The sequence below is a fragment of the Ranitomeya variabilis genome, chromosome 8, assembly GCF_051348905.1.
Source record: "Ranitomeya variabilis isolate aRanVar5 chromosome 8, aRanVar5.hap1, whole genome shotgun sequence".
Taxonomy (NCBI): domain Eukaryota; kingdom Metazoa; phylum Chordata; class Amphibia; order Anura; family Dendrobatidae; genus Ranitomeya; species Ranitomeya variabilis.
The window spans coordinates 188,751,543-188,773,172 of record NC_135239.1 but is presented as its reverse complement, the minus strand read 5'-3'; the positions used below and the strand labels follow the sequence as shown (position 1 = coordinate 188,773,172).

At 46.9% G+C, this 21,630-nt stretch overlaps 1 protein-coding gene across 4 annotated transcripts in view; it reads left to right on the top strand.

Annotated features, from left to right (window-relative positions):
- The window catches only part of TASOR (transcription activation suppressor), an 88,795-nt gene that overhangs the window by 29,118 nt on the left and 38,047 nt on the right, over positions 1-21,630 (top strand). For all 4 annotated transcript variants that reach the window (XM_077278520.1, XM_077278519.1, XM_077278518.1 and 1 more), the window contains 2 exons: positions 203-847; positions 18,866-19,266. In XM_077278520.1, coding sequence (XP_077134635.1) covers positions 203-847; positions 18,866-19,266 — 1,046 coding nt within the window. The remainder of the gene's footprint in view (positions 1-202; positions 848-18,865; positions 19,267-21,630) is intronic.

Here is a 21,630-nt window from a genome sequence, read left to right as displayed (position 1 = left end):
CATGTAAAGTAGTGGCCAGCCCCTTTAACTTGATAGCCTCGTATGGGTCTCTAAAACAGCGGAAACAAAGTAACTGAATTAAATGTAGCATTTTTATAGTTTTGTTTCCCAGAAAGTTATTTTACTAACTGAAGTCATTCATATTTTTTTCTTCTTGTTGTAAACTAAATATAACAAAGTTTGTTTTGTGTTTTTTTTGCAGCATCACATTTTAAATCCCCATCTGGTCCCATTCCAGAGAGCCAAGAAATTATACCAGAACGACCAATCTTTGTCCCTGCGTTACACTATGCCATTTTGAAGAGTCAGACTGACACCTCTGATAACTTCAACATTGTTGTGGAGAAACATGTGCGCTTCTATCTAAGACAACGAGCAGAAGGGTCCCATAAGCACAAAGACTATGTTATAAGACCATATGATCAAAGGTTGGATTTGAAAAAAAACCTCTTTGTTGCACCTTATGACCGAACTCAGATATATCCTTCTTTAAATAGTTATATTCATGGGTCAGAAGCCTATATCATCCCTTTCGAAAGGGCAAAAGAGATTATTGCGGAAACTCGAAGGGTTCAGCAGTTCAGCCCAGTATCTGATTATGAACCCATGGAAGATGATCATGACCTCGAAAACACACACAAAGTTGCAGATGAAAGACTGTCCGAACATACAAGTTATGATCAGGACAGACTAAAAAACCTGATTAATCTAATTCAGATGAAGAAAAGTGCTTCCAATAATACGGAAAATAGCATTACTTCAACCAGTGGACTGACAACAAAAAACACCATAGAAAACAGCCCAGAAACAGAATGGAAACATACTCATGAAAACTTCCTTTGTGACAGTAAGTATTCGCTAATGTTTCCATCAAAGTAGTAGGTTTGTATACAGTGCAGTCTTTGCGGTGATATGATGAGGTTAACGCAATTGTTCTCCAGTGGCAATTTTTGTGAGCAAAAGATATTTCTTGTTAATAGCATTGGGAAACTCGGGACCATGGGGGGATACACCTTGGATTTAGGAGGCTGACATTAAGTGAGCAGTGTTGGCTCTGTCTGGTGGACAATACACTTTCCTCCGACATGAGGCAGCCCAGTTTTTAACCTAGTGTATTCTACAGTTTTTCTTTCTAGGTGATGTGAATATCCTCTACCTTTTTCTTCACTCCCATGTAGCACATACCATGCACATCACAGTAGTGTACCTTTGTGGATATTAAATCTCCTCTTCCAGTTGCTTACTGTTGTTGCATCAGTGGAATACTAATGGCCTCCAGATCGTGAGAGGTTATCAAAGGGATTGACCCCGCGGCCATTTAAGATGTTGGAAGGATATAGTCTCTACCACGCAATATAGGGTCTTTCTCTTTGGCTTTTTATTTACCTGATCACTGTTATGATGCTTTTTACGCCACTGTTTATTCAGTCGCCATGACAGCACAACGAGAGAGGGGATCCGCCCTTCAGGGACAGGAAACCTACAGACATAAAAGGGCGGTACCTCTCTCCCGCATCAGTTGGTTTCCTGTCCCTGACAGTGGAACCTCTTCAGGCAGGCCTAGCGAAGAAGGTCGAAGATATCCCACTCCTGACACGCCGATCCAGGTAGCGGGGGTCCCCTACCTCGGCCTGATCAGGGGGCAGGATGCGCCACACGGCAGGGGGACTGCCTGTGTAGGTGTCAGCAGGAGGAAGCAGCCTTAGATTATAGGCTGGCTTCTATGGTGGCCGCAGCTGTACCTGCTGTGTGGGGGCTTGGTGTTGCGTCTGCCGGGTCCTCCGGGTCTGCCCGTGCCCTGCGGTGGGGGCCCATATCGATCCGGGGGGTCTGCTGCCATCCTGGACCGCTTCTCTGCTTGCCGGCCGCTGCGGCGTGCGGAAGGGGCGTGTCCGGATGACGCGGCGGGCGGCGCGACTTGACGCGGCCGGGCATGCGCAGTAGCGCCGTTTTTCCGGCCGATGGCGGCGTCTGGGGCGGGCCTAGCCCCGGGGGGTCCGTCGGTCCAATCGGCGGGCAGCGGCGCCGCAGCACGGAGCAGCGGACCCTAACGATATTCCTATCGTCACCGGCACCTGGAGCTCCCTGCTGACCCCCATCCGGGGCGCGGTACCCTGGGGGCATGGAGGCTATTTAAGGCTGCGCACATGGGCTGCTGAGTGTTCCTGACTCGGTCCATAATGGAGTCGCCAGAAGGAACTCAGAGCAGCCAGCAGCAGCAGCAGCTTCAGTCTGAAAAGCCTCGGAGAAGCTCCCAGCGTCGGTCTAGTGGCAGTAGCCGCGCTGGTGGAGCTAAAGGGGCCCAGAAACCAAGGCCAGAGTCCTCAAGCCGTAAGGAATCATCAGCTACGAAGGACCCCCCGTCTACGGTACCACTCATTTCTGGCTGGGTAAGTGATCTCCGTGAAAGTTCACTTATTGATTGATTGTTCCCCTTATATTCCCTCTCTCCTTACTAGGGGAGGAAGTGTCTAACTAAGGCCAAACATAGGCAGTGTGCCGAGTGTGCAGAGCCGCTTCCGGATGGGCATTTAAAAAGATTATGCAAATCCTGTGTACAACAGTTACTACAGGAAGAGGCTCCTGATCTGACCTCTGCAATTAAGGAGATGGTTAGACAAGAAGTTAGAAGTTCTGTGAGATCCAGGTCTCGTATAACGGAAGTTAAAAAGTCATCCCCTGTATCAGAAGTGTTATCGGACTCGGGGGAGCTAAGCTCTGGGTCCCTTCCATCATCTGCCTCCTCTGAAGAATTGGACTCTAGTCGGGCCTGTCTGTCCCTTGATAGAGTTAACCATCTGGTTAAAATGGTCAACAGTACAATGGGGATAGAGGACACCCAGTCGGAGTGTTCCATTCAGGACGTTATGTTCAGAGGTATAGAGCGAAAATCTCGAAGGGCCTTTCCAGTCGTCGATAAGATTAAGACGCTGATTTCAAAGGAATGGAAGAAGCCCGAGAGGAAGGGGTCACTTCCGCCTGCATATAAAAGAAGATATCCCTTCGAGGAGGAGGCTTCATCCTCGTGGGATAAAGTCCCGAAACTAGATGCGGCAGTCGCCAAAGCGTGCAAAAAGACATCTTTCCCTTTTGATGACCTGGGGAGCCTAAAAGACCCATTAGACAGGAAGGCTGATGGCTTCCTTAAGGGAGCCTGGGAGACTTCGGCTGGATCCTTGAGACCAGCAATAGCAGCCACCTGTACAGCTCGATCCTTGATGGTGTGGTTAGGTCACCTTGAAGATCAGCTCAAGGATAAAGTCCCCAGAGCTGAAATATTAGCCTCTATGCCTATAATCCAAGATGCTGCAGCTTTCCTCTCGGACGCGTCGGCAGACTCGGTCAGATTGGCTGCCAGGTCCTCGGCGTTATCTAACGCAGCCAGAAGAGCGCTATGGATAAAATGCTGGCCAGGGGACTTTCAAGCCAGAACAAAATTGTGTAGCATTCCCTGCGAGGGAGCTCATTTATTCGGACCTGTCCTAGATGAACTGTTAGAAAAAGCGGGAGATAGTAAGAAACGCTTCCCTTTCCTAGGAAGACCCTTCTATAGACGGGACTCCAATAGAGGATGGTCTAACCGCAGAAGACCAAACAGGGATTCTAACAGGGATGCTAACAGATATGACAGTACCAGAAGAAGGGGTAAAGGATTTATGTTTAATCCTTCACGAGATTTTAAGAAACCACAATGATTGGCGGACCAGGTGGGGGGTAGGCTTTTGGCCTTCTACCCGGCCTGGGTACAGATCTCGAACAGTCCATGGATTCTAGGCATTGTGGAAAAGGGCTTAAAATTCGATTTCCACCATATTCCTCGTGACAAGTTTAAGTTGACACCTGTTCGTTCCTCCTCTACAGAGCAGTTGGCGCTGGAGTCAGAGGTCCGGAAACTCCAACAGAAGAAGGTTCTGATTAGAGTCCCTACAGAAGAGGAAGGGAGGGGGTTCTATTCCCCTCTATTCCTGATCAAAAAGCCTGACGGTTCATATCGTACGATTATTAACTTAAAAGGACTGAACAATTTTTTGTTGATTCCATCCTTCAAGATGGAATCAGTTAAAACAACAATAAAGTTACTTTTCAACCATTGTTTTATGGTCGTCTTAGACCTCAAAGATGCCTACTACCATGTTCCAATACATGTAGATCACCAAAAATTCCTTAGGGTGGCGGTTTCACTTGCCGGCACGGTAGAGCATTTCCAATATCAGGCACTTCCCTTCGGAGTCGCTGTTTCACCCCGGGTGTTCACAAAAATCATGGTGGAGGTTATGGCACACCTGCATGAACAAGACATATTAATAATCCCATACCTGGATGATTTGCTGATTGTAGGTCATTCAGAATCACATTGTAAGGACCAGCTAGAGAAGGTAATGGGAGCATTGCACAGGTTAGGCTGGATTATCAACCTTAAAAAATCACGTCTACAGCCCCTAACATCACAAGAGTTTCTGGGGCTTATTATAGACTCTAGTCGGCAGGAATGTCGCCTGCCGGATGCAAAAATAGCTAAGATTCAACGACTAGTCACCAGGGCAATCGGCAATCCCTTAGTGTCTTTGAGAAGTGCAATGTCTCTCTTGGGTTCCCTCACTTCTTGTATCCCGGCGGTTCTCTGGGCGCAGTTCCACACCAGGACACTACAGTGGGATGTCTTACACAATTCCTATCGTCTAGAAGCTCACCTCGACAGTAAATTTTCACTTTCTGCGGAAACTACACATTCACTTGTTTGGTGGACACATGCGTCGAATCTTTGTAGGGGGGTTCCTTGGACAAATCATATATCTAGAGTATTAACTACGGATGCTAGCCCTAAGGGTTGGGGGGCTCACTTAGGGGAGGATTGCGTTCAGGGGCTATGGTCTCAGTCGGAGCAGGACTCATCCTCCAATCTGAAAGAGCTATTGGCTGTACAAAACGCCTTAAAAAGGTTCCTTATACCCCTACAGGGTCGACACGTCAGGCTGTTATCGGACAACCGGGTAACCGTGGCCTACATTAATAGTCAAGGAGGTACGCGATCCAGTTCATTAATGAAGGTCGCAAATCATATTTTTCAGATGGCCGAAGAACATCATCTCTCTCTAACGGCTCTTCATATAAAGGGAAGTCTCAATACCAAAGCCGACTATCTAAGCCGCAACAAGCTCAAACGGAGAGTGGTCGCTGAATCCAGCTATCTTCAAGCAGATCATACAGATGTGGGGTTGTCCAGAAATAGACCTTTTTGCCAGCAGGGAGAACAAAAAATTACAACAATTCTGCTCCCTAGATCCAAGAGACAACTCATATGCAGTAGACGCTTTTCTGATATCATGGCACTTCAGTCTCGCTTATGCCTTCCCCCCTCTAAACCTAATCCCATTAGTTCTGAGGAAGATTCGGGGGGACAGAGCCCGGGTAATCCTAATAGCCCCATTTTGGCCCAAAAGAGCATGGTTCCCTTGGCTGAGAAAGATGTCTGTCTGCCAACCGTGGATTCTTCCAGAATTGCCAGATCTCCTCTCCCAAGGCCCAATCCTTCATCCGCGAGTAGCCAACTTACATCTAGCGGCGTGGAGTTTGAGAGGTTGTTACTAAGGGAGAAGGGATTCTCTCAGGATCTAATAAATACACTCCTTAAGTGTAGAAAACCCACTACGACAAACATCTATGTTAGAGTGTGGAGAAAATTTCTATCAAGTACAGGGGCTCAGATTAACCAAAAACCGTGTATAAATCAGATTCTTGAATTTTTACAGAAAGGTCTAGAGATGGGCCTGGCCACAAATACTCTCAGAGTTCAAGTATCGGCTCTGGGGGCGCTATACAATTTTAACTTAGCCAGCAATCACTGGATTTCTAGGTTTTTCAAAGCAGTGACTAGGTCCAGACCAATCATAAAACAAAAGTTAGTCCCATGGGACCTAAATCTGGTACTCTCAGCCTTAACGCAAGCTCCATTCGAGCCTATTGATACTATCCCTGTAAAAATCCTTTCTATCAAAACAGCCCTTTTGGTCGCACTCACATCTGCAAGAAGGGTTAGTGATCTGCAGGCACTTTCCAGACATCCACCATACATGCAGTTTAGGGAGGATAGAGTAATCATGAAGTCTGATCCCCTCTATCTTCCAAAAGTTGCTTCAAAATTCCATAGATTACAAGAGGTAGTCCTACCTTCGTTTTGCTCTAATCCTTCCAATGATAAGGAACGTAGATTTCATTCCTTAGATGTAAGAAGATGCCTCCTTAAATATATTTGTTTCGAATGATTGGAAAAAAGAGAACTCCTTATTTGTAGCTTCAGGGAGTGAGGAAGGGTCTTAGAGTATCTAAAAACACCTTAGCCAGATGGATCAGGGAGGCGATCTCTCTCGCTTATACGGCAGGTGGCAACAAAGTTCCAGACGGTATAAAGGCACACTCCACGAGGGCCGTAGCATCTTCATGGGCGGAGAGGTCAGAAGTATCGATAGAAGACATATGTAAGGCGGCCACATGGTCTTCTCCATCTACCTTTCTTAAACACTACAGATTAGATCTGGGTAGTTCCTCAGACCTCACGTTTGGGAGAAGGGTACTTGAGGCTGTTATCCCTCCCTAATGTTTCTTATTTCTCTGAAAGTCTCTCGTTGTGCTGTCATGGCGACTGAATAAATACGTACGCTACTTACCTGGTAGCAGTGTTTTTTCAGGAGCCCATGACAGCACCCTTATATTCCCTTCTCTATTCTTTTCTTGGATGATGTGACACTTTTCGTGTTTTTCCTCTTCCATGTTCACTCATATAATAAAATGTACATAATTGTATACTGCATCTGTGTTACTAACCAAGGTGGTCCTCTCATACTCTGGAACTAACTGATGCGGGAGAGAGGTACCGCCCTTTTATGTCTGTAGGTTTCCTGTCTCTGAAGGGCGGATCCCCTCTCTCGATGTGCTGTTATGGGCTCCTGAAAAAACACTGCTACCAGGTAAGTAGCGTACGTATTTTCCTGCTAATGGGGGATTTTCTTTGGCCTCCCATAGCCCTTTCTGTTGGTCTCTAATCTTCCATCCCTCTTGGCGCCTACTGCACTGACCTCTACTTCCATGACAGCGATAACTAATTGAGGCCACGGCTTTACTTGAGGCTAACCTTTACTCTGTCGCCTCATTGGGGGACACAGGACCATGGGTGTTATGCTGCTGTCCACTAGGAGGCGACACTATGCATAATCTGAAAAAGATTAACTGTGCTCCTCCTCTGCAGTATACACCCCTGGACGGCATCAGCCTTCTCCAGTTTTTGCTTAGTGTCGCATAGGAAGCAAACCTAAGATTTTTTTTCTTTTACTCCCGTTTTTTTTCCGATGGATTACAGATGAAGAAAAGAGGGTCTCCTGTGAGACTCCCGGCATGGCTCCTTCCTCGGCCCCCTTTTACGGGGTGCCCGGTTGAAGTAGAGATGGCTATTCCCCATGTTGCTCTTTCCCCAGATACCTCGGGTGCTGGGTCGAGACCCCCCCTCCTTCCCCAATTCCTTTTGGTTTCTGGGTTGAGGTCGAGGCGAGGATAAAGGCCCCTGAAGGTGACAACAGCACCCTCCCTAATCCCCCTCTGGGGGCATTAGGTTGAGATGCCTCAGGTAGGGCCTGTACAGGCAGCACTCTGCAGCTCCCAGCACTGGGCTAGCACACTGCGCCTGCATCCAGGGACCCCAGCTCAGCTGCGGGCTCCTGCTGGGGCCGGGGGGAGTGCAGGCAGGCATGGTACAGACACACAGGGCTCCCTGCACCCGTCTCTGCGGCAGCACCAGCTCTATACTGCCTCAGGGGGGCCCCTCACCGGGCCCCCCTTCCGATTACAGCCCCACCGCTATCTTGCCTTTAAATCCGGAGAGGTCCGGTTCAGATCCGACCCCCTCCCGGACTTTTGCGCCGGCCTGGAGCCCTTCTGGGCATCAGGCATCTAATTTAGGCCCCGGCTTCGGCCTAGCTGAAGCCACCGCCTCCTCTCCACCCCCCGGCCCGCCCCCCGGATGACAAATATGACACTCTACAGTGTCATAGAGGGAGCGGGTCGAGACAGGGTGCGTTTTTACACAGCTTTGCCTCCTTTTTCTCAGCTCTGCGCCCCCTTCTCCCCCTGCCTCTTCTCCTCGGCGGCCATTTCTAATGCAGCAAGGATTAACCCTGCATCTCCCGGTCAGCAGGACCAGGCCAGCCAGTCTCCGGGGGGCACAAGACTATGTGGATCTTCGGCGCTGGACCTAGGGGCATACTGGTGGGGTAAGATCACAGCTGGGTTGTTTTACTCGGCTGTGAATCCATATTACCTATAAGGCTCCCCTATAGGTTTCTCTACCCCTGTAAGATCCTTTGCATAGCAGCCCTTCTGCACTCTGTGCACTATGCCAGGCTCAAGGTCCAGGAGAACCAGGCAGGACTGCTATTATGCATTCTGTACAGCCTCTGGACCGCTCTCCCCAGTGGCAGCATGTAACGCGCTGCCAGGACTGCATCCAGACTACTGCGTCAGAGCCCCAAGAAGCCCCTGCCAATGCCTCGGCGTCTAATGCCACGCCGGAATGGGTCACTCAGAGGTCGCAAGCTATGACGCAGTCTATAGATAACCAAACCTCCACATTGCTTCAGGCTCTGCAGAGTCATGCCTCGGCTATGACTGCTACCCAGCAAAGGGAGAGCTTGACTCAGGAACAGAACGACATGGCACATCCACGTGTAGGTCAGGATGCAAGCGGACCCATATGTAAAGTCCATCTGCGTCATCCCATAGCACACAGTCATCCCCTTCTAGGGAGAGACACCGTAGTTCCAAGTCATCTAGACCGTCCCCTTCCAGGGGCAGACAATGCAGATCTCCGCAGTCCCCGACCAGAGAAGGCCTCCTCCCCAGCTCACCCAGCAGGGGACGCCTCAGTGATACACTGGATTCGGAAGGCATCTGTGACTCACAGGGAAACGGAGGGGTCCCTGATCCCAATCCCCCCCTAGCAATACAGCGCTAGTCGAGGACATAATCTCTACCATCCATCGGGTGCTGGACATTTCTAATCTTCCACCAGAGGATTTCCTTTGAAGGACCTCTGAAGCCGCCTAAGGTTTTCTCTAACCACCCAGAGTTTAAAGCGATCCTTATAGAGCAGCTCTCACAACCTGAGAAAAAATTCACTAATCGCAAATATCTGGAGGCAAGGTACCCTTTCCCACAGAAGGACACAAAGGAATGGACAGATCCACCCGAAGTGGACCCCCCAGTCTGTAGACTAGCAGCACAGACTCTCCTTTCACTGCCAGATAGCTCAACCCTCAAGGACGCAGCAGACCGGCAGTTAGAACGCATGGCTCGTTCAATTTTCGAGGCGGCAGGGGCCTCCTTGGCTCCCGTGTTCGCTTCAGGTTGGGCTGCCAAGGCCATACTGGCTTGGGCCAAAAATTTACAAGCTGGCTTCCAAGCATCTGCTCCTGAGCTGTCGGACCAAGCGGTTCAAATAGCAGTTGTAGCAGATTACATGCTTCATGCAGCTCTGTATTCAGCAAGGGGCGTAGCGGGGATAGCATCAAACGCCATCACGATTCGGCGTATCCTCTGGCTGTGGAATGGAAAGCGGACGCAGCCTCAAAGAAGTCCCTCACGCACCTCCCGTATCTCAGTGGGTGACCTTTCGGTGAAAAGTTGGACACAATGATATCCAACGCCCTACACCACAGGGCAAGTGGTCCCCTGTGGAAGCGACCATGCCCATCCACATCCTGGGAATTCGTGCCATCCTCCTGGCATTGAGGGCCTTCCATCACTTACTGGCAGCCTCTCACATCAGAATACAATCACTACAGGGTTCATACCCAGTCCTCAGCGGACGCGAGCCTGGGTAGATGTGTTCTGCAGGCGGCGGTGCCCTAAGTATAGGGGCCTATCTGCACAATATTCGTCCATTGCTTCCCACCCAGGGACTGCTTTAGGACGTCCCATGGTCCTGTGTCCCCAATGAGGCGACAGAGTAAAGGAGATTTTTGTGTACTCACCGTAAAATCTTTCTCTTAGCCTCTAATTGGGGGACACAGCTCCCACCCTGTTGCCCTTTCCAGGCCGTTGTAACTGTTGAGTTCTCATATTGTTTTCTTGAGCTTGTACATAGTTGCCTTCTTACAGGCATAATTATGTTATTCATGTTACGTTCCTCCTACTGTTTATGCACAAAATTGGAGAAGGCTGATGCCGTCCAGGGGTGTATACTGCAGAGGAGGAGCGACAGTTAATCTTTTTCAGATTATGCATAGTGTCGCCTCCTAGTGGACAGCAGCATAACACCCATTGTCCTGTGTCCCCCAATTAGAGGCTAAGAGAAAGAGATTTTACGGTGAGTACACAAAAATCTCCTTTTTCCTGAACTCCCCTCCTTATTCTGGGAACGGTGGGGTAATGAGATCTTTCATGCCAATCAGCGTTTTGTATATTGTGGGAGCGTTCCTTTTTTCCCAGCCACTGCTCCTCACTTCGATCCCTGGGCTTATTTCTCCCAGCGACTTCTCCGCTACAAAGACCCCCAGTCTACCTCTTCAGCAGTTCATCTGACACTAGCATAACTTGGGTACATGTCCCAGATATGTTCAGTCGGATTCAGGTCTTGGGAACAGGCGGGCCAGTCCATAGCTTCAATGCCTTCATCTTGCAGGAATTGCTGACACTCCAGCCACATGAGGTCTGGCATTGTTCTGCATTAGGAGGAGCCCAGGGCCAACCGCACCAGCATATGATCTCACAAGGGGTCTGAGGATCTCATCTCAGTTCCTAATGGCTATCAGGCTACCTCTGGCGAGCACATGGAGGGCTGTGCGGCCCTCCAAAGAAATGCCACCCCACACAATTACTGACCCACTGCCAAACTGGTCATGCTGAAGGATGTTGCAGGCAGCAGATCACTCTCTACGGCATCTCCAGACTGTCACGTCTGTCACATGTGCTCAGTGTGAACCTGCTTTTATCTGAAGAACACAGGGCGCCAGTGGAGAATTTGCCTATCCTGGTGTTCTGTAGCAAATGCCAAGCGTCCTGCATGGTGTTGGGCTGTGAGCACAAACCCCATCTGTGGACGTTGGGCACTCGGACCATCCTCATGGAGTCTGTTTCTAACAGTTTGTGCAGACACATGCACATTTGTGGCCTGCTGGAAGTTATTTTGAAGGGCTCTGGAAGTGCTCCTCCTGTGTCTCCTTGCACAAAGGCTGAGGTAGCGGCACTGCTGCTGGGTTGTTGCCCTCCTACGGCCCCCTCCACGTCTCTTGGTGTACTGGCCTGTCTCCTGGTAGCGCCTCCAGCCTCTGGACACTATGCTGACAGACACAGCAAACCACCTTGCCACAGCTCGCATTGATGTGCCATCCTGGATGAGCTGCACTACCTGAGCCACTTGTGTGGGTTGTAGAGTCCGTTTCATGCTACTACGAGTGTGAAAGCACAACCAACATTCAAAAGTGACCAAAACATCAGCCAGAAAGCATTGGTACTGAGATGTGTCCCCACCTTCAGAACCACTCCTTTATTGAGGGTGTCTTGATAATTGCCAATAATTTCCATCTGTCGTCTATTCCAGTTGCACAACAGCATGTGAAATTGATTGTCAAACAGTGTGGCTTCCTAAGTGGACAGTTTGATTTTATAGAAGATTGATGCGACTCTGCTTCAGGAAAATGGCCGCCACGATCTCCATCTGCGCATGCGCGGCATCCCGCGGCCATTTTCCTGAAGCCCCGGGCAGCAGAGCACTGCATCTGCGCACACGCGGCCTCAGGAAGATGGCCGCCGCCACGGAAAAGCCGGTGAATAGCGCAGATCGCGCTCTGTCTGCCGCTGCGCAGTGCATTCGGCAGTTGCGCATGCGCAAAACACTACGCCAACGCTGGGAAGATAAGCAAGAGGTGGGGAGAAACAGCCATTTCACCACGCCCTTTTGACCAGACCAGCGTGATTGACAGGCGAAAACGGCGACTTTGGTAAGGTATTTCGGCAGCATAGGTGGGGAATCAGGGGACAGAAAATACACTATTGTAAAGCACAGCTCAGGCCCTATTTAACGGTATTTTTATCTCATACTGAAAAAACGGGGTGACAGGTTCCCTTTAAGTATTCAGACCATTTGCTCAGATACTCATTTAAGTCACATGCTGTCCATTTCCTTGTGATCCTTAGGAATCTTGTGGGTGTCATACCTTTTTAATGGCTAGCAAAGTATAGTGAATGATGTTACAAAGCAAGCTTTCGAGATGGCTTGAGTCTCTTAATCAGGCTGGTATAACAAAGAGAGTGAGAGACCTTTTTCCTTCCGGGCATGCTCAGAGGGGAAAAACTGGATCCGTCGCTACACGTTTTCCCGACGCAGACAAAAGGCGTTACATAGAACGTTTTTTCCTGACGACGGTCTGCCAAAACACGACGGATCCGTCACACGACGGATGCGACGTGTGGCCATCCGTCGTGATCCGTCGCTAAGGCTACTTTCACATTAGCGTCGTTGCGGCACACCGATGCTAGCTGTGAAAGCGCTGCACAACGGGGGCAGCGGATGCAGTTTTCCAACGCATCCGCTGCCCCATTGTGAGGTGCGGGGGGGGCGGAGTTCCGGCCGCGCATGCGCGGACGGAAATGCTGCAGACGACGCACCAAAAAACTTTACAAACAACGTTTTTTGGTGGAGACGGTCCAACGCACCCTTCGCACGACGGTTGCGACGTGTGGCAATGCGTCGCACTGCGTCGCTAATAAAAGTCTATGGAGAAAAAACGCATCCTGCAAGCACTTTTCCAGGATGCGTTTTTTTCTGCAAAACGACGCATAGCGACGTGCAGTGCACGACGCTAGTGTGAAAGTAGCCTTATACAAGTCTATGGGAAAATGCAGGATCCTGCATTCTCAAAAATCGACGGATTGTGATGGGAGCTGAAAGACGGAAGTGTGAAAGTAGCCTCATCGTGCATGTCAGACCAGAGATGCAGTCTCTGTACTTCCCTTTTGTCAGCACAACTTAACAGCCAATTTGGTATCTGTTCAGTGCTCCATTTGGCTCAGATCCTGGTCCACTGACCAAGTGTCCGAAAAGGCCATTATTGCTCTCCCTTCACAGGTTATATGGAAAGGGCTTGGATGAGATAATTAAAGATGCTACAGGGGATCAAGAGTACTCTGCTTCCCCAGAATTGTAGACACTCTAAGGGTATGTGCACACGTCAGGATTTCTTGCAGAAATTTCCTGAAGAAAACCATAAATTTTCTGCAAGAAATCCGCATGCTTTTTGCGTTTTTTTCCCGTTTTTTCCAGGTTTTTTTTTTTTTTTTTTTTTAGCATTTTGCAAGCGTAATTAGCTTGCAGAATGCTAAAGTTTTCCAAGCGATCTGTAGCATCGCTTGGAAAACTGATTGACAGGTTGGTCACACTTGTCAAACATAGTGCGTGACAAGTGTGACCAACTTTTTACTACAGATGCAGCCTATGCAGCATCAATAGTAAAAAGATATAATGTTAAAAATAATAAAAAAATTAAAAAAAAGGTTATACTCACCCTCTGATGGCCCCCGATCTCCTCAGCTGTTGCTTTGTTTGTAGGACCTGCGATGACGTCACGGTCACATGACCGCGACGTCATCGCAGGTCCTTCACACAGAGCATCTATAGGAACGGAAGAGAGAGCATGCACCGATGAGAGGCGGGAAGACTCCCCGGGGCCATCAGAATGTGATTATATCACTATTTTTTATTTTAATTCTTTTTTTTTTTTTTACCAATTATATGGTGCCCAGTCCGTGGAGGAAAGTCTCCTCTCCTCCACCCTGGGTACCAACCGCACATGATCTGCTTACTTCCCGCATGGTGGGCATAGCCCCATGCAGGAAGTAAGCAGATCAATGCATTCCTATGTGTGCGGAATCTTCGCAATTCTGCAAATTAATGAACATGTTGCTTTTTTTTCTGCAATGAGATTTTTTTCGCGGAAAAAAATGCAACATTTGCACAAGATATATGGAATACACTGAAAATAATGGGAGGCATATGTAAGCGTTTTTTTTCGTGTTTTTATAGCGGAAAAAAACGCAAAAAAATCCTGAATATGTGCACCTACCCTTAAAGATTTCACAAGTCCTCTTGTTGCGGCAACAATGTCTTTCCAACCCTCCTAGCAGTCCTTCTTCAAATCTAAACCCTCCAGGCACTGCTGTCCCTAGTCGACAAAACCCTTTACTTCTGGGCCTATTGTATGAAGGTCTTGCCTCCCACTTTGAATCGCTTTCACGGGTGGGTAGACTTGTTCTCTTCAGTGAGATTTGTATGGCTCGTGTGGATGACACCAGGGTCATGGACGTAGTATCTCTGGTTTCAAAATCTTCTTTTTGCTCTGTTTTTTTCCCTTTGTACCCTCCGAAAGCTTGACCTCTCATGTTTGCCATTTATGACCTTTCAGCTCCAAGGGGTTCCAGAAGCAGAATGTTTCCAGGGTACTACAACGCCAACTTGTTTAGTTTCCAAGAACTGTTTGGTCACACCTTTTCTGGGCTTGAAAAGGCTTAGCAAATTTGTACATGTTTAAAGATTTTGAATGATCCATCGTTTCGTCCCTGTAACTAGGAGAATTCGACTTTTCGTAAACTTACACAACTTACATCTTCATAACACATCCCACCAGCAATTGTATTGCTTCTGCCAGTTTTCTTTCCAGTTTGTCACACTCCTTTGGACTATCTACAGCTCTGGGGTTCTTCACCAAGATGCTTGTGCTCTCATTGTGCTCTTTTATGCCAGAGAGGTGGCAGTCATCTCTTATTTTGACAATTTATCTCCATATCACCTTAGACTATTTGGAGCTCATTGGTTGGATTCTCAATCGATAGTGTCTGACTTCAACTCGGCACCTAGAGTTTCTGACCTTTGGCAAAAGGGTGGGTTGGGTTTACTTCCCGCCATAAAGATGCCTCCTTTTTGAGCTCTCTGACAGAACGGTTTTAGTTGTTGAGGCGGTGACAATTGCCCAATTATACACTGGCCCACTATTACATTCCATGCTGTCTCTCTGGAACAAGTCAGTTGACTCCTTGGATCATCATATGTCTTCCTGTTTGAGTCTGCAGACCTCTTCTTTGGTGCCTGACAGCCCCCTGCTCTGCTCTCTGTCAGATACTTCCTTCTCCTTCAATGACAGGTGATGATGACCAATGCCAGTCTCTTGGGAAGTAATGTTTAACAGGGTCTCTGGAGAAATCTCACTTCTAGATTTTGTTTTTTTAATATAACTGTTGGCCCTTTTTTGCTGGCTTTTTTTTCTTCATTTGTCATTCCTTCTCAGAGAGCATCTGCCTTAAGTGCAGACTGGCATCTCAAAAAACGGTGGCCTACCTCACCCACCCAGGAGGAAGGAGGGAGGCCTCTAGGATTCTTCACTGGATGAAGTGTCACATTCTTGCGCAATCTTAGCCAGTTAAGACATTCCTTCAGGGGAGTGGTACATTGCACCTTGGTTCCTTGGTCCTCAACCTTATCTCGTTTGAATTCCAGGTGTCTGTTTGAGCCTCTATGCAGTTCATGGGAGGTAGCATTTTTGGTGGCTTTAGCCTTCGTCCGTAGGGTGTCTTAGTTTGCTGCCAGGCTCTGTTCATTGTTTCACATCAGGACAAAGTGATCATACGCCCAATACCTTCCTTTCTTCCAAAGATGGTCTTGTCTTCTAGATCAATGAGGACATTGTCTTTATCTCTTTTTGCACACCTCCAGTTCATCTTTTAGAGTATTATTTCACTGTCAAGCCCTAATGATCCCACTATTTTTGGCACTAAACTGAGCCATTTAGTGTTTGAGGCAAGGGTGTACCCCACCCGTCTGAGCCAACACTTTTTTTTTTTTCCACTTAATGTCCATTTTCTAGTGGATGGTTCTGTGTACCCCCCACCCCCCATTATATTCAGCTACAAAGGGATTTTATGGTAAGTACAAAAATCCAATTGTGATAATCTTCATTGTCTTGAGTCGTATATTGGTATTTCACCAATGTTTGAACCTATACTTTGGCCAGTGGAAGGGGCAAATTGATGATAAAAGCTCAGTTTAAAGACTTGCTATTAATTGTTCAGACTAGTTCATTTTGTTTTATTTTAAAGCTTGATGGTTTAACTACTATACTGTTTAAAAACTTGAAAAAGGACATGTCCAGTGTCGTAATAATAATAAATTGCTACATGTATATTTAAATATTTAACCCCTTCATGACCTTGGGATTTTCCGTTTTTCCGTGCTTGTTTTTCGCTCCTCTCCTTCCCAGAGCCATAACTTTTTTATTTTTCCGTCAATATGGCCATGTGAGGGCTTATTTTTTGCGGGACAGGTTGTACTTTTGAACGGCATCATTGGTTTTACCATGACGTGTACTAGAAAATGGGGAAAAAATTCCAAGTGCGGTGAAATTGCAAAAAAAAGTGCAATCCCACACTTGTTTTTTGTTTGGCTTTTTTGCTAGGTTCACTAAATGCTAAAACTGACCTGCGATTAAAACATGCCTAGGTTATTTTTTATCTAAGTGGTGAAAAAAAATTCCAAACTTTGCTAAAAAATAAAAAAATTATTTGCACCATTTTCTGATACCCATAGCGTCTCCATTTTTCGTGATCTGGGGTCGGGTGAGGGCTTATTTTTTGCGCGACGAGCTGACTTTTTTAGTGATACCAGATATGTTCTTTTGATCGCCCGTTTTTGCTTTTTAATGCAATGTCGCGGCGACCAAAAAACCGTAATTTTGACGTTTCAAATTTTTTTCTCGCTACGCCGTTTAGCGATCAGGTTAATCCTTTTTATTGATTGGGCGATTCTGAACGCAGCGATACCAAATATGTGTTTGATTTTTATTTTATTTTGAATGGGGCAAAAGGGGGTGATTTAACTTTTATATATTTTTTTTTTTCATATTTTTTTAAACTTTTGCCATGCTTCAATAGCCTCCATGGAGGGCTAGAAGCTGGCATAGCCTGATCGGCTCTGCTATATAGCAGCGATCATCAGATCGCTCCTATGTAGCTTAATTACAGGCTTGCTATGAGCGCCGACCACAGGGTGGTGCTCACAGCAAGCCGGCATCAGCAACCATAGATCCCGTCCGAGGTCAGAAAGAGGTTAATATTGCATCTTTAGTATTAAACATGATTAGGATGAGACTGTACATAGAAAATTAAAGTTAAAAATATGATCCCAAGGAGAGCCCAACTTGAATCATTGTACAAATGTAGCCAAGAACTCAACACGTGCCTTTTTTGAAAATTTTATACATAATGTTTTTTCAAAATTGTGCTTCAAAATTTTGAATTTAACTCCTCAAAAACAGAATTTCAACTAACAATGCTTCTCCCATCTTTCTTATTTCTAACCCGAGATGCTAAAAAAAGTAACCTCGTACAAGGCCAAAATTCAGACTTTTTAAAAAAATCTGTCAAAAATTAATGAAGATAAAAATGCTAAACTTTTTTTTGTAATTCACTAAAGTAAAACCTAATAAAGATCCTAACACATCAGGTAAAAATTATTCAGATTTGGATCACTTGACATGGAATGACTCTATGGTAATTGAATGGTGTCATTCAAAAGTGCATCTCGTCCTGCAAAAAACAAGCCCTAATACGGCTATGTTGGCAGAAAAATAAAAAAGGTATAGTTCTTGAAAGAAGGGGAGGAAAAAGCTAAAAAAAAAAAAAAAAAAAAATGGAATATGGCCTGTGGGTGATGGAGTAAAAGTTGTACCTTACCTAATTCTCAAATCCTAGTGGTCCATCTTCATTAAGTTCTTATTTGCATGTCGGATATATGGGAGTTGCATTTTACCATGATAATCCAGTAGTCCGTGCCATGTTATTCAAGTCCAGTAAGACTAAAGGTACCTTCACACTAAGCGACTTTGCAGCGAGAACGACAACGATCCGTGACGTTGCAGCGTCCTGGATAGTGATCTCGTTGTGTTTGACACGCAGCAGCGATCTGGATCCCGCTGTGATATCGCTGGTTGGAGCTAGAAGTCCAGAACTTTATTTCGTCGCTTGATCACCCGCTGTCATCGCTGTATCGGCGTGTGTGACGCCGATACAGCGATGTGTTCACTTGTAACCAGGGTAAATTATCGGGTTACTAAGTGCAGGGCCGCGCTTTGTAACCCGATATTTACCCTGGTTACCATTGTAAAAAAAAAAAACACTACATACTCACCTGATGTCTGTCACATCCCCCGGCGTCCACAGGGTTACGCGCTGCTGCCAAGAACTTCCTGCACTGAATGTGTCAGCGCCGGCAGTAAAGCAGAGCACAGCGGTGACGTCACAGCTGTGCTCTACTTCACTGCCGGCGCTCAGTCAGTGCAGGAAGCTCTGAGCAGCATCGCGTAACCCTGTGGACGCCGGGGGACGTGACAGACATCAGAAGGTGAGTATGTACTTTTTTTTTTTTTTTTTTTTACTTTTACAATGGTAACCAGGGTAAATATCGGGTTACTAAGCGCGGCCCTGCGCTTAGTAACCCGATATTTACCCTGGTTACCCGGGTGCTGCAGGGGGACTTCGGCATAGTTGAAGACAATTTCAACGATGCCGAAGTCGTTCCCCTGATCGTTGGTCTTTGGAGAGAGCTGTCTGTGTGACAGCTCCCCAGCGACCTAAACAGCGACGCTGCAGCGATCGGCTCCTTGTGTATATCGCTGCAGCATCGCTGAGTGTGACGGTACCTTAAACCAACACCACCTCACTTTCAATCACCCCCCTCCTCGCCCCCACTCCTGCTTCTGCATTGTGATGTAATGACATGCACCAATAACATTGATCTGAAATATACTGAAAGGAAATATTTTGTTTTATAAAGGAGATGACGCAGTGGATTCGGCACATTGTGTTTCCACTTTGATATCTGAGCTTGGTGGACAAGATACAGATCTAAGAGAGGAGAACTCTGAAATGGAGGCTGAACCGACACTACTTGAAAACTACAATGAACTGCTTGAAGAGACTTTAAAATCCAATTTATTAGAATCTATTAGCAAATTGTTTTCGGTTTCTGGTCAAATACAAGCTACACATGAAGAGATCGATAAAATTGAGTTTTCATTGCCATCAAACTCTATTAATACTGAACTTTACGAGCAAAGTACTTATGTACAGGAACAAAATATAGTTCTAACACCTGTGATAGCTCTTCCTGAAGATGACTATGACGAGAAAGACGTGGTGAATGATGACTTATCGGCAAATGAGGAAATTATCCAGGTAATAACACTACTAATATAATTGTATTTGTTACCTGCTTTTACATAAGGCTTCTTTCACACACCAGGTTTTGGCTGTCAGGCTAAATCCGGCCAATGTTGAAAAAAACGGATCCGTCGCAAATTGTGAAAAACTGATGCGATGGATCCGTTTTTCCGCTGGATCCAAGTTTGTTGATCTGCCGGCTATTTTGGGTGAGAGAGAGCGATGTGGATCTGCCGGCTATTTTGGACGAGAGAGATTTGGATCTGCCGGCTATTTTCGATGAGAGAAATTTGGATCTGCCAGCTATTTTGGATGAGAGAGATTTGGATCTTCCGGCTATTTTGGGTGAGAGAGAATTTGGATCTGCCGGCTATTTTGGCTGAGAGAGAGCAAGAGAGATTTGAATCTGCCGGCTATTTTGGATGAGAGAGAGATTTGATTTAAAAAAAAAAAAAAAAAAAAAAAAACGAATCACGTGATTTCATAATTTGACCTCACGTTTCACTCGTTTTTGCTGGATCCATCACTGTCCATTTTTTCGACGGACAAAAAAATGTTCCTATGTCTGTTTTCTCCGGTGGCTGTAAAACGGATTTTCGACGGATCCAGCGAAAAACGAATGAAACGTGTGAGGCCGTCCGTCGCAATCCGGTGCTAATACAAGTCTATGAGAAAAAAATGGATCCGGCGGCAACTTTTGCTGGATCTGTTTTTTTCAAAATTCGCCGGATTGTGCCTGACGACAAAACCCTGATGTGTGAAAGTAGCCTAAGAAAAGATTGCATTTATGTTGGCTATAAACTTTTCTCCTTTAAAAGGGGGTGGTCTGGAATACAAATTAATTTTCACCTTAAATGCTTATCTTTTTGGTACCATAATATAATCTATTTCTAATGTACTTTAATTCAAAATTCCCTATCCTTCCCTATCTACACAAAACTGTTTTGTTTTGTGTTTTTTTTTATAAACTTACTTCTTGATGACTCTTCGTTTGAAAATCCCAGTCTGCATGCTAGGTTAGTCAAACGACACGTCCTCAGGGACAGAGGCTGCAATCACTGTTGCAGCTCCTGCTCCCTCCCTGAAACGAAGCATCATCGGGGACTTTTGCTTAAAGGGCTGGGCTAATCCTTGCTATGTCACTGTGTCATGTGCACAATGACAGTTCACTCTCTCGCGGTCTCAGATCAGTAGTAACGAGCTGGCAACAGAGCAGAGGGTCCGTGCGCGTTGTCAGATGAATACCCAGTTTGCAGAGATCAGCGCCACCCCCGCAGACCCTGCAGTGTCCGCTCTGGACAGGTTGTCTCTTCCTGTCTCTGCAGTCTCTAGTGGATCACAGAACTCACTGACAGTACCTACCAACATGGGCCGTAAGAGATGCAGGCAGGAGCGTCGTTCTAGGTCCTCTTTCGGCTCCATCTCTCCCGACGGTCTGCCTCTACCCGATCCTCTTCTCCTGAGTCAGGCAAGGATGTTTCAGACACCCCACCAGAGGATAACTCAGACCAGGCCTCTAATATGAGAGATGGTCCAGAGCATCGTTGTGGTAGTCTACCAGACCTTTAACATTAAAGATACCTCTACGGAACCTGCAGAACAGGCGGTTTCGTTTAGACGGTCAAAACCAGCTCCAAAGGCCTTTGCCCCACATAGAGATTGAGGAGGTACTCGCCAGGGAAAGGGAGAACCCGACCAGACGCTTCCAAAGAGGGAAGCGCCCCGGAGCTCACCACGAACTGGACCGCTTCTCCACTGTGGACCCTCCAGTTTCCAGACTGTCCACTAAAGGTACCTTCACACATAACGATTTCGTTAACGATATCGTTGCAACGTCACGTTTTTTGTGACGTAGCAACGATCCCGCTAACGATCTCGTTATAGTGTGACAGCGACCAACGATCAGGCCCCTGCTGGGAGATCGTTGGTCGTAGGGAATGATCAGGACCTTTATTTGGTCGCTGATCACCTGCTGTCATCGCTGGATCGGCGTGTGTGACGCTGATCCAGCGATGTGTTCACTTGTAACCAGGGTAAATATCGGGTTACTAAGTGCAGGGCCGCGCTTAGTAACCCGATATTTACCCTGGTTACCATTGTAAAAGTTAAAAAAAAAAAAAAACACTACATACATTCCGATGTCTGTCACGTCCCCCGCCGTCAGCTTCCCGCACTGACTGTCAGCACCGGCCGTAAAGCAGAGCACAGCGGTGACGTCACCGCTGTGCTCTGCTTTACGGCCGGCGCTGACAGTCAGTGCGGGAAGCTGACGGCGGGGGACGTGACAGACATCGGAATGTGAGTATATAGTGTTTTGTTTTTTTTAAGTTTTACAATGGTAACCAGGGTAAATATCGGGTTATTAAGCGCGGCCCTGCA